The 13677-nt window shown below is 38.5% G+C and overlaps 1 protein-coding gene across 1 annotated transcript in view; it reads left to right on the forward strand.

Moving 5' to 3' along the window:
- Positions 1-13677, forward strand: part of LOC145278280 (gamma-aminobutyric acid receptor alpha-like) — a 1175437-nt gene that overhangs the window by 1138025 nt on the left and 23735 nt on the right. Inside the window, exons 8-9 of the mRNA XM_080130575.1 lie at positions 6546-6698; positions 11625-11839. Coding sequence (XP_079986701.1) covers positions 6546-6698; positions 11625-11839 — 368 coding nt within the window. The remainder of the gene's footprint in view (positions 1-6545; positions 6699-11624; positions 11840-13677) is intronic.

The following is a 13677-nucleotide window of genomic DNA, read 5'->3' on the forward strand; positions in this document are numbered from 1 at the left end:
AAGAAAAAACCGTTGAAATGGCACACAGACACTAACCACCGAAACTCAGAAAAACTAAAAGCACCGAGCGCTTCTTTCAGATGTGGTGAAATGCATTGGGTAAGGGATTGCCCATTTTTAACAAAAAGATGCCATTTATGCAATAAGATCGGTCATAAAAGTTCGCACTGTAGGAAAACTCAGAATAGAAGCCGTGTACGTCAAACCAGAACTAAGGACGTCGTAGATGAAAATCTACGTAAATATGTAACGGTTAACATTTTCGGCTAGGCTATTAAATTCCAATTAGACAGTGGCTCGGATCTTTCAATAATAAATCTCAAAACGTGGAAAATATTACGAAAGCCGACTATGTTTAAAACTAACAGAACGGCGACGGCCATTAATGGTACAAAAATTAATTTTGAAGGTGAATTAATTACAAACGTCACTTTACGGGGGAAAACAAAAACGCTAAGATTGTATGTGCTAAAAGATAGTGAGAACCTGTTCGGTTCTGACAGCATGGAGGAGTTTCGTCTCTGGAATCTTCCTATATCCACATTATGCAAGAAAATAGATACCCGCCCAGCAGAAACGGAGAAGCATAACTTGTTTAAAAAAAAGAATTCACAAACGTATTTTCTCCTGGACTGGAGAGATGTACAAAAATGGCCGCAGATTTTAAGTTGAAACATGGCACACAACCGGTATTTAAAAAGAAACGTAATGTCCCGTTCACTTTCCTGAACAAAATAAATCAGAAACTAGACAGATTAGAAACATCGGTATGCTGGCTAAAATTGAATATAGTGAGTGTGCTGCTCCGGCAGTTTACGTAAAGAAAAGGTCCGGGGAAATTCGCGCTTGCGCCGACTCCGCGACCGGACTTAACGGGTCCTTAGAAGATTTTCACTATCCATTACCTAGTCCAGAAAATGTGTTCACGAAATTAAATGACGGCAAGTTTTTTTCTAAGATCGATCTAAGTAACGCTTACCTACAGATTCCGGTAAACGACAAAAGCGCTTACCTCCTCTGTATTAACACTCATCGTGGTTTGTACAGATACGAAAGACTCGCGTTTAGTGTCAAGGTTGCACCCGCAATATTCCAGCAAGTAATTGATACTATGCCGTCCGGCTTGGACACCTCAATCGCATATCTTGATGAAATTATCATAGCAAGCAAAAGCAGGGAGGAACATGAAAAACATAGACAAGTATTCAATCGAATACAAGATTTTGAATTTAAGATCAAAGCAGATAAATGCGAGTTCTTTTTACAAACAATTAAATACCTGGGTCAAATAATCGATAAAGATGGCAGACGCCCAGACCCAGATAGGGCGACCGCTATTAAAGAAATGCCGGCACCAGTAAACATAACTCACTTGCAGAGTTTTTTAGGTTTGGCAAATTATTACCAGGGGTTCATCCTAAATATGCACGAATTGCGCGCACCACTTAATGAATTGCTGAAAAAGGATAAGGCTTGGGAGTGGATAGCAGATTGCCAGACATCATTCCAAGAAATAAAAAAAATCCTGACTTTAAAACTATTCCTAGCGCATTTCAACCCGCAGTTGGACATAACATTAGCTAGCGACGCTAGTCAATATGGCGTCGGAGCGTGCATGCTACATCGAATGCCAGATGGCTTGAAACAGCTTATTGCTTTCGCATCACGGACTCTCTTGCCAGTGGAAAAGAATTATTCTCAGATCGAGAAAGGGGGATTGGAATCATATTTGCAGTTTAAAAATTCCACTGGTTCTTGTACGGATGACATTTTTCTACAAACCAACCATAAGCCGTTGTTATCCATTTTTGGACTTCCAACATTTACTGCGAACTGACTATTAACATGGGGAACTATTCTGTTGAACTATAATTTTACAATTCAATTTCTCCCCTCAAAACAACTAGCCCATGCAGACGGTCTACCGAGACTGATTCTTGCCAAAATGGAACCTCTTGAAGATTCAGTAATCGCGGCACTACGTATTAATAGTGATGTAAAAACCATGATAAACAATATTATCCGCGAACTGCTCGTTACACTTCAGGAAATTAAGTCAGAATCCCTAAATGACAATTTCATTCAAACCACGAAGTAGAAATTAGCACTGGGTGACACCAGTTCAGACATTTTTTCTGGTTGCGACGAAATACTGTTATACGGTGAAAGGGTTGTCATCCCCCAAACCCTTCAAAAAAGAATTCTCAGGGATTTTCACATGGGGCATCCAGGTATAAACAGAATGGAAAGCCTAATGAAAAGTTTTGTTTATTGGCCAGCTATGGACCAAAATATTAACGACATTCTGAACAGATGCAAGGCTGTGCTTTGGCTGCAAAAGCACCATCGATAACATAAAAACCTTGGCCTAAGGCTGAACAACCATGGTCGAGGATCCACATCGATTATGCAGGACCTGTGGAGGATTTTTACTACCTGATAGTAGTTGAGTCTTACTCTAAATGCCCAGAGGTACTAAGATGCGAAAACCCGACCACGGCAACAACGAAAATTTTTTTATTGGAATTGTTTGCTCGGTTTGGGGTTGTAGACTGTTTGGTTAGCGACAACGCTACACAGTTCACCTCGACAGAGTTCAGAGAATTCTGCGAGACGTATCAAGTCAAGCATATTACGACACCCCAGTCCCACGCCAGAAGCAACGGCCAGACCGAACGCTTCGTCGATACGCTTAAAAGGGCATTAAAAAAGGCGTCCTGTACACCGACAGAAAAGGTCCTTCAGCAATTTCTGCAGGTTTACAGAATCACGAGAAATCCGAGAAAAAAACGAGATGCGGGATCCCCAGCAGAAATCATGTTTGGGCGGAAAATAAAATCCATATTTGATAAATTGCTACCCAAACACATAGTACGCAACAGAAACTCTACAATGCCAACGAAACGGTTTAACAGCGGAGATAACGTGTATTTTAGACATTTTAGAAATAACGTTTCTTTTTGGGAACAGGACACGATCTTATGAAGAATCGGCCATGTTACATACATCATTCAGGGCCCAAAGTTCCAACATAAGAGACACTTGAACCAAATCAGGAAACGCTTCTACGAGGATCAAGAAGAACTACCGCAGGACGGCAGTGAGGCGATTGAAACTGTGTATGACTGTTTTGAAATAGACCCTTGAAAGGGATGTCAGAACCGAGACGCTCCGGCAGAAAAAGGAAGCACACAGACTCCTTAGTGGTCTGCCCCAAAAGGAAGAAATACTGATTTTTCGCGGAAATCAGCTTGGGAGGGGGGTGTTGTGGGGGAATCACCCTCCAAATGGACTGCTCTATCCATTATATAAACCATAGACTTTTTGATGCCAGGTGTGGATTAAACACCAGAGCGACCCTCGCTTGCTCGGTGACGTTTACTACTCTTTTCAGTTGTAACCTTTTTACGTTGTTGTTCCAGTAATGCATTGTTTAAACTTTATTCCGTTGTTCTGTTTTCTTTGTGTAAGCCATAACATAAGCATAATCCTAGCAATTGGATTAAATAAAAAATATTTCAGTTCGAAAATACCGGCTTTGGCAGTAGCTCGGAGAATGCAACGACGGAAACGTTGAGAAAATGGCAGCAACATGAAAACAACTGTCCGAAAGATGTAAATGATTTAAATAACAATATCGTCAAATACTATTCAGAATATGTTTACTATATATAACATTAACATTATTATATATAACATTAACAACCCAAAATTATTAAATCTGAGATCTAAGAAAACATTAACCACTTCCGACAAACTTCAACAATAATCAATATTCCCTGGTGATGCTCGGAGCAACTGGCTAGCGAGATAACCAAATTTATTAATAAAGCCGAATGGTCATTTTCGCAGAGGACGGTTTTTTTGTTTTATTTTTTTGTTTATGTTTTTTTGTTTGCTTGTTTTTGGTAACAAAAAGGGTGGCTCTTTTAAAAATTAAATCAGAATGTCATAAATATCTGTACAAATCTCGCGTGTCTTTCAAAAAGGATTAAATTTCAATTTGCGCGACGCGATTTTGTTTCAAGAGTAATTTTCATTTTGGTATGAATAATATTAGCTTGTTGCTCCCAAAAGGATTTGTAGATCAGACTGAAGGCCAAAATAGATGATTGTCGGTTGTTTTATGAGAGAGTTGTGAGCAACACAATGGTCATTCATTTCCTTTGTCAGATTGGTAATACTGCAACATTCATTTGTTCAAAACAAAGACATTTGAACTTTAAGAGAAAACCTGATGTTATTTATTAAGCTTTCTATTGAAATAGCTGTGTGCCTCAGTATGCGCGTGGGTATGCAATGTTAATTTCCGCCATAAAAACATTTCTATTGTAATAAATTATGTTGACAGTGTAAAGGTGTCTGGAAGGTAATAAAACTTGTTGGCTACAAGTGACGTGTCGCTTCGTTACGGGACGGCGTATGATTGGTTAATTTTCGTCACATGGCAGGACTGTATATTCTAGGTGGTTTGCTTAGCTAGTTGAAAATTGGAAAGATAGCCAGGCATCATCTAGATTTGTGGTGGCAGTTAGAATTCATGGGGCATCGCTTATTAAGGCCAAAAGCAACTCGAGTGTAAAGGGCGATCATGCCCCTTTATTCTCGAGTTTCTTTTGGCCTTGATAAGCGATGCCTCATCAGTATTAGTGAATTAAAGGCGATGAATGAAATAGGTACAATTTCATTATTTAAGAGAGCAACTCGACAAGTATTTCTTGAATTAAAACCACCTTGTTGTAGCCTGTAACGAAACAGTACTGTCGTAATGTGTTCCACGGATTTGGAGTTTTTTGGAAAGAAACTCTCTACGCGGAAATTCTCTTTGGTTTTAGGTATACAACGGAAAACAGCTTTCTGAAATTTCTACCTTAAAGAAAACAAGGAGATTCAGGGGAAATTCAGGAGGTCACTAAAGGATGTGTGTTAATAAGTGTTAGATAGTTGGTGAGGCAACTCAATGATGATCAGTAATGGTGGAATATTGGGTAGGTCTTAGTTATTTAAGAGGAGAAGTCAAAAAATCTTATTTACATTGACCTTGAAAATGACCATGTTATAGTCAGCAGCGAAACAGATCAACGGTATCTTATGCCACAGAAAAACAGTTCTAGAAAAGAAACTCTCCTCATGGAATTTAGGCTTAATGAGTTTAAATTGCATTTTGTCTTCCTCCTTGTATATATGAACTTTGTTTCAGTAACGATAATTTTAATATATCTTGAAAAAGAGATGTCATCGCATTATCAAGGTTATTATACGCAACAGATAGAGACAGGCGGGTTATAGGCAGTATCCATACGCATCACGACTACTACTACTACTACTACTACTAATAATAATAATAATAATAATAATAATAATAATAATAATAATATCACTGCAACACATGTTTATAGGAAGCGCGGTCGATTTTGTGGTTGTCATAATGTAACAGAACCGCTGACATTGGTCGCATAAAGATATGCAAATGACCAAGCCGGCTGCGCGAAGTGACGCTACAGCAGGGGTAAAAGGACACACGTGGCCGGAGAAATGGTGTTCAGAGAAGTGGGGTTCAGAGAAGTGGGGTTTGAGACGTGGCGAGAGGAGCACCTGTTCGGGATACGTTGGTGTCGTTACAGCCGAGACGAAAAGTCACACGCAGCGGGAGAAGGAGAAATTAACTTTTTAAATATTTAGAAAAAAATGCGTTGATGGAAATACCACATATAAAGGTTTTTGTTAAAAAAGAAAGTGAGCCGAATTTTTTTCTGTCTTCTGTTTCTTTGATATAACCACTACGTTACAAGGACAAAGAATTACGCCGCTATATAGTACTGTATGGATTGCACGCGCTACATAACTTAAAAACGAAGGTGTAAACATCACTACAATTTACTTTACATTTAATAGAATTTTTATTGGAAATACTTATGTTGCATTGATTATTAAAGATCGAATGCGAGATTCGACGATAATCGTTTCGTTTTCATTAAATATTATTTATGGTGCAGTAATAATAATAAGACAATAATAGTTTGTTTTTTTTATTTTGATTAAAAGTTTGTGTAGGCTATACTATACAATATTTTCGTGCCTAAACGTTAATTTTGTTCGAGATATCTATATAATAAATATAAATATTATGGTTTATTAATATTAATACTTTGCTAACGGCAGTGAAACTATCTCCCTTCGAGGGTAGGCGACATTAAGGAACGTTCTAGACGATGGTTAAAAGGTAATTAGTTATTATACTATTTAACATGTAATGATCTCTTCCGTTCTATACAGACAGTCTCCGCAGAAGAAACATTGCTAGTCATTCTCTACTCTAGCATTGTTTACCAATAATATGCTCGACTGAGCTCCAATCTCTGGTTAATTCTCCACAACGACCACTCGTTTAACTCTTTCTCCGTATACATAAATGGACGTATTACAAAAGACTATGTCTGTCGATCGGATGTCACCTTAATTTTCATTGACGTAGAGTTTTCATCACTAAGCGCATAAATTGAATGGCCGTATTTTAATATTGACCTTATTTACTACTATTTCAGCACTTCACTCAATGTTGAGCGTCAACTTCCACTTGAAACGTCATATGGGATTCTTCCTTCTCCAAGTCTACGTTCCCTGTTGCCTGCTGGTTGTCTTATCCTGGGTGTCCTTTTGGATTCATCGAGAGGCCACATCGGACAGAATCGCCCTCGGTAAGGCAAATAACTTTATATATATAGCTGAATGTGTGTGTGTGTGTGTGTGTGTGTGTGTGGTCACGAATAAGCTCCTATATGGCTGACTATTTTAAAAAACTGATTGCATATAATGATAGAAGATTATCGAGACACAGGAATGGGTATGTTTGATCTGGCAGAACAGTGGTTCATTAAAATCGTATGGTCTGCGTTCGCGCCTGATCCACAAAGTATTGAAATAAAAAATTGAAAAATTAAAAAAAAAAAAAACGTTTACAAGTGTTTTTGATATAGATGTACATAAGAATACTTTGATAAGTATGTTTTAACTTTAATAGGAATGGTATAATAAAATTGTGGGGTCTGCGTTCGCGCCTGGCCTCCATAGAATAGAAATAGGCACAAACTTTAATAAAAACTTTTCATATCTATCTGCGTAAGTATACTTTGATAATTTTGATTCAGTTTGAAGAAATGTGGTATAATAAAATTATGGGGTGTTCGTTCGCATCTGACCTCCATAGAATGGAAATATGTCACAAAGTTTAATAAGGTTTTTTAATATAGATCCACAGAATATTGTGATAAGTGTTTCAGTGTGAACAGGTATGGTATAATAAATTATGGGGTTTATCTATTTTATTTTTACTTTCATCATGTTTTGCTTTGGTTTTGATACCCCCAAATTCGAAGCTATCTCTTTACAACCCTTCCTTTTTATAACCTATCATACTTTCATAAATCATAGTCCATTTTCTGTAGGCTGTTTTTGAACCCAGGCAACGACGGGTACTTTAATACTTTAATATGTATGTATGTGTGTGTGATATACAAATTACCATTAGCGTATGAAGCGATGCTCTTTGTGTAAACAAATTCAGCCTAGGTACTTTGCACAATGTCCAAACATTGTTAATTCACTACCCGCATAGCAGCAGCCGTATAACGCAACGGTTAGAAGCTCCGACTGTCGTTTGGACGATCGGGTTTTGATCCTGGCTTGAGGTAGTTGCTTGTCTAGCCGCACTGATGAGCTGTGAAATAGCGAAACAGTACTATATGTGGATGACTATAAATATATATATATATATATATATATATATATATATATAGGGTATTTATTTGCTTCCCCACCAAAGCAAATTAGGCACAAGACCGTTTTTAATGTGAAGTAAAAACCAGCCCCCCTAAAAGTAGGCAAAAAGAGGTTATCAAAAATAATAATTGTCCCAGTATAGAGGGTTTCCCCTCCATTGACTGGTACAAAATATTTTAAGTGCAGTATCTGTTCTGCAGATACTACACTTTGATCCCGGCCCGAAACGCAGTTGAGAAAGTGAGACGGAAGTTTAAAAACTAGCAAGAAGTAAGAAGATATGTGAGTGAATCTTGATTCGAAATTTGTTTTAATAATTTATTTAGGATGAAAGGAAATAAACATAAAATCGAGAATCTATTTTAAAAAGAAAATCCGTTATTTGTTGAAAGGCTAAGAATATAAAAAGAATATTCCTACAATCGAAGGACAAAGAGGGAAGCAAATCGGATTGTAAGTTAAAAACATCTGGAAAAAAAACTGTTCATATTATATTTAAACGTCTGCAGTTTAGTAGAGTCAGGAAAGTTGGAAACAGGAAGGAAATTCCAAAGTCTACCAGTTCGAAAAAAACCTATTAGAGTAGAAAGTTTTCCAGCATCTAAGGAACTCAGCAGTATAGGGGTGGGATACGAGTTAGTTGAGAGTATTACGTCGAGGAGGGCCAAGTGCTATAAGTTTATCAGAACACATTTCATTAAAACACTTGCAAAACAGGCACAGGGATGCAACATTGCGGCGATGGGACAGAGATTGGAGCTTGGCCGATAATGTGGGGCCCATTCAGTTTTGAGATTCTTTTTGGGACCCTGTCTAAAAGGAAGGGGCTGGTAGGAGATGCACCAACCAGGATGTGGCAGCAATACTCCATGCATGAGCGGAAATTGAGTACTGTTTTTATATCTGGGCGTTCCTGCTCGGAGTACCCTACGGTGCCTTGAAAAAGTTAAAAACCGGTTTCGAAACCTAGTAGGTAATGCCCTTTTTTTTCTTCCCTGCAATCTATTTTTCACGTAAAAGACGTTGCGAACCTGTCTCTGCTCTATCGTTATTTTCATGGCAAGTTCTCGTCTGAGATTTCAATCTATTGTTTGCCAAATTTTCAAAAAAAAAAACACTCTTCTAACTATAACGACGATCGACAGCTTCCCCCACTCGCTATCTGTGCTTAAATCTAAACGCAGATTCGATGAACAAAGCTTCTTTTTAGATCTGCCCGCCTGTGGAACTCTTATTCGCTGGTCTGCTTTCCAGCTGACTACAATATGGTCATCTTCAAGATCAATGTGAAGATGTTCTTGTTGAACTGTTCACTTAAATAATCTATTTCTACCTCATTTCCACCACTTACTATTGATACGTTGTTATCCTGGTGACACCCATACTCTTATTAATCATTATCCTCGAGTGAGCTTCGGGCCTTGATAAGTAGTGATTCTCATAAAAAAAATGTGACCTTGTAAAGATATAGGATACGCTTTTGTATGAGTTATTTTCTAAAACGGTTGATGAAGCTTATCTTCTTTGCAGCAGTCTTGTCAATGTCCTAAATGTATATGTTCCAATGCATATTGCTTTTGAATGTATGCCGAGGAGATTAATGGATGAGCTCACAGGAAGGGTGCTATCTCTCATGGCAATCGGTGCTTGCGAAGTTTGTTTTTTTTTGTTTTAATTTCTTCATGAAATGTTTGTTTTTCATTTTGTAGATATACTAGCCTGGTTGCCCGGCGTTGCCCGGGTGTTTGGAGGTGTGTGTTGAGCAAAAACTAAAAAGTGGTAGTAGGCAGCCGTACAGCGAAGGAGGCAAAGAACGTGAAAAAGAAACTGACGTCTTTGCTGTGACGCCCATCGCCAAACCGGAAGGGACGTAGGTTTAAATTAACGCTAGACAATCGAAAAAAGGAGATGAATTTCGAAAATATCGACAAAAAAGCGACCCCTCCCTGTATAAAAGTGGCCAATTGAGAGTGAAGGAATTAATGTTTTAGCCAATTTTTCGATATTGGTCGTCCAAAGGGTCGAACTTTAAACTGATACTCATCTCGTGAAAAATCTGTTGTCTCTGTCTAAAGTTTAAGGCAGATATACATACATACATACATGATGATTGCAACGTCTTGTCAGACGAGTGCCACTCCCTCAGGCACTTACAGTCTATGAGCCCAAAAATGACTTCCATCGCCACAAGACCATTTTTATAGACAAATGCCTGAGGGAGTATCTATACACAGATGATGTTACAGAGTCTTAGCTTTGTACGACAGCTAAGTCTTTCTCTCGGTTCAAAATGTTGCGATCCAGCAACAAGCAAGAGCAAGATAGCCAGCAACAAGTTAAACTGCAGACCAGCTTAATGCAGGCACTGGTCTCCGGCTTTATGGTTTTTTAAATCAGAGATTTGCTTCTCCTAGAAAGGTTGCCTTCACCACGGCTTACGGGAGCCCTCTCCATCCCAGCACACACATACATACACACAAACACACACGGTGCTAGTTGGCCGTTGACCCTGAAAAAGGGTTCATTCGCCCTTTGGAAGGTCTTGTTTTTAATCCTTCAGGGAGACTAGCCACCCTCCTCACCAAACAAGTCTGATGGAGGAACCAATTTAGTCGCCGGTGACCCGACCATGGGGCAAGTAGTACTGGGTTACATGGTACCAGTAGCATATGACATGGCCTGTACATGTATATATATCTTATATATATACATATATACATGTATGTATGTATGTATGTATGTATGTATATATATATACATACATACATACATGTATGTATGTATATATATATACATACATATTACATGTATGTATGCATGTATGTATATACATATATATATATATGATGATTGCAACGTCTTGTCAGACGAGAGCCACTCCCTCAGTCACTAAAAGTCCATGTGCCCGAATAAGACTTTTTAGCCCTGCCAGCGACTTGCACACCCTCAAGCAGACATGACACTGAAAACGCTCACTGATTTGTATGAGACTAACAGCAGCGGAACCTGTATTATCGTGGGCTTTCATGTGATTAACAAAACCTGCCTTCGACAACAGAGCCCGATCACACACCTTACAGATCCAGAGATCTTCATGGTTGGGCGGCAAGGTTTGGCATTTCCTACATGCTCTCTTAAGCTTCTCTCGGTCTATTTTGGCTCCTTCATAGTGTTCTGCACCCCTGTATATCAGTGTCCTCCACTGCTTGCCATCATACGCTAGGGACTCCCAACTGTCAACAGGAATATGAAAGCTCACCAGACTCTCCTTGATGCTATCACGAAAACGTTTTTTGGGCTTGTGCTGGGGTCTTTTTCCAAGAAAGAGCTCACCATAGAACAATTGTTTTGGGAGACGATAGTCTTCAAACCGGATGAGATGACCCGCCCAACGCAACTGGTTCTTAATAACAATGGTAGTAATACTGGTTGTTTTGGCCTTTTTTAAGACATATGTATCAGGGACAAAGCTATACCACTTTAAACCAAGAATGTGTCTAAGGCAGTGCTGATGGAACCTCTCATATGTGTCCGGTACATACATACATACATACATACATACATACATACATACACACATACATACATACATACATACATACATACATTTAAACAGACAGGTGAGATTTATATTATAGAGGGCCTTACAAATATCAGAAGATATCGAACTTCAGGTTCAACCTGCTTCGTTTAAGCTTGACACTTAGTGATAAACTGCATGACGGTTTGTCCATACTCTAACGTGAAATGCTTAATTAACTTACTTTTACTTGGAGTATTAAAACTACGAAACTACGGTTTGATCATTACTTTTCTCTGTTACATCTTTTTTTATTGTTTCACAGGTACGACAACTGTGTTATCCATGACCTTTCTTGGGCTTGACAATCGGACTTACCTGCCCAAGGTCTCCTACTCTACCGCCCTTGATATCTACGTCGCCATGTGCTACGTGTTCGTGCTGGCCACCCTCATTCAATTCGCGGCCGTGCACTATTTCACCAAATATAACAGCGGTGAAGACAGTTTACAAGTGGACGACGACTTGAGTGAACATGAGGTAAGTAAATACGTTAGTGAAAACGAGGCTCGTAAAACAGGAATCAACGCGAGGTTATTTATAGACGAGTAACTGAAAATGAGGTTGCTAAGGCGTGAATGGAGGCTGCCACACAAGTGGCTGAAATACAAACAATGTTCGTAGAAAATAACTGGAGAGATGATGAGGTACAAATGCGAATGATATTTCTCTTCTGGATTCTTTGGATTTCTCCTTTAATTTTAAGTTTTATTCCCACAATTTTTCGTATATCTTGTATAAATTAGTATTATTTTTCTGTCGAACTCGAAAATCTTTCTGTAGAACTCGAGAATCTTATGTCGAACTCGGAAATCTTATGTCGAACTCCGGAATCTGCATGGAATTGTGAACTGAGACCTTTATTTAATTTATGGGAGTAGAGCAGCATGCTCTCATTCCGTCACCTATGACCCAGTAAAAGTTTTAAATAATTCGCAGTTGTATTATTAGTATAGCCTGCACTGAGGATCTTAATAAAACTCTTCTTGGAATTCGAGGGTTCAATCGTCAGTGCAGCCGATAATAGAATACAATAGCGAATTACTTAAGACTAAGACAGACAAATTCCTGGACACGACATTAAGATTAACGAGTTCGACAAGAAACACCTGAAGAAGGTCAAAAGTTACATAGATCGAAACGTTGTGAGACTAACACTCAAAATGAGTTCAGTAATCCGCCCTTATCTCCAAAATCCAAAAGCATAAATGTAAACAAGGCTGATAAAATATGAATGAAAACGAGGCTGATAAAATATGAATAAAAACGAAGCTGATAAAATATGAATGAAAACGAAGCTGATAAAATATGAATGAAAACGAGGCTGAAAAATATGAATGAAAAACGAAGCTGATAAAATATGAATGAAAACTAGGCTGATAAAATATGAATGAAAACTAGACTAGTAAAAATGTAAGAGGAAACGCGGCTGATAAGACATGAATGATAACGGTGTTAGTAGATAGTCGAATATTAATATGAGTGATTGTGCACTAGTGAAAACGAGGCTGATATAAAATGGTAGTATGACAGGACAGAAAACGAAGCTACTGGGGGACGGATGAGGACGCGGTTGATAAGATAAACAAAAATGCAAGAGTTGTTATCACGCTTCAATAAAGATTACATTTTTTACAAAATTATCCACGTTATTTACTGACTTTTCTTTTTAATTTGTAGCCTGTGAGATGAGTGAAACTGGAGCATTATTTTTTTATTAATGTGTTCAGAGTGAATGTGTGTGTACTCTTGGTTTTAATTATCTCATAAAAATGTTACATCACAAAAAATGTTAGTTAAATGGAAAAGTGGTTGAGGGATGGGAGGTAAACATTTAACCTTTTATTTATGGAAGTTGGCGAAATCACGTGAAAAAAAGCTGATCTTCCGCTTTTCGGCAGACAACTTAAGCAGGCGGACACGAAACATTATCGTTTCCCGGGGAGAGCCAATGACAGTGGGGGCGTTATCATATAATGTAACTAGGTGTAACACGACACCACGGGCGTTATTACACAATGTAACTATGTGTAACACGACACCACGGGCGTTATTACACAATGTAACTAGGTGTAACACGACACAACGGGCGTTATCACACAATGTAACTAGGTCTAACACGACACGCTATCTATGCGTTTATCAATCAATTTGTCTGTCTCTCGTTTTATAGAAATGGAAGCCTACATTTGTGTGGAGTCCAGAGATCCCTGAGCGTCTTTATGAATATTCCAAACTGTGTGGATTAATAAACCTCGGTGTCCGAGTGATTATATCCACAGACGATCAATGAACTGTCTCCCCGGTGACAACAATGG

The sequence above is a fragment of the Euprymna scolopes genome, chromosome 1 (genome assembly GCF_053919585.1).
Source record: "Euprymna scolopes isolate OS-2025 chromosome 1, ASM5391958v1, whole genome shotgun sequence".
In the NCBI taxonomy this organism is placed as follows: domain Eukaryota; kingdom Metazoa; phylum Mollusca; class Cephalopoda; order Sepiida; family Sepiolidae; genus Euprymna; species Euprymna scolopes.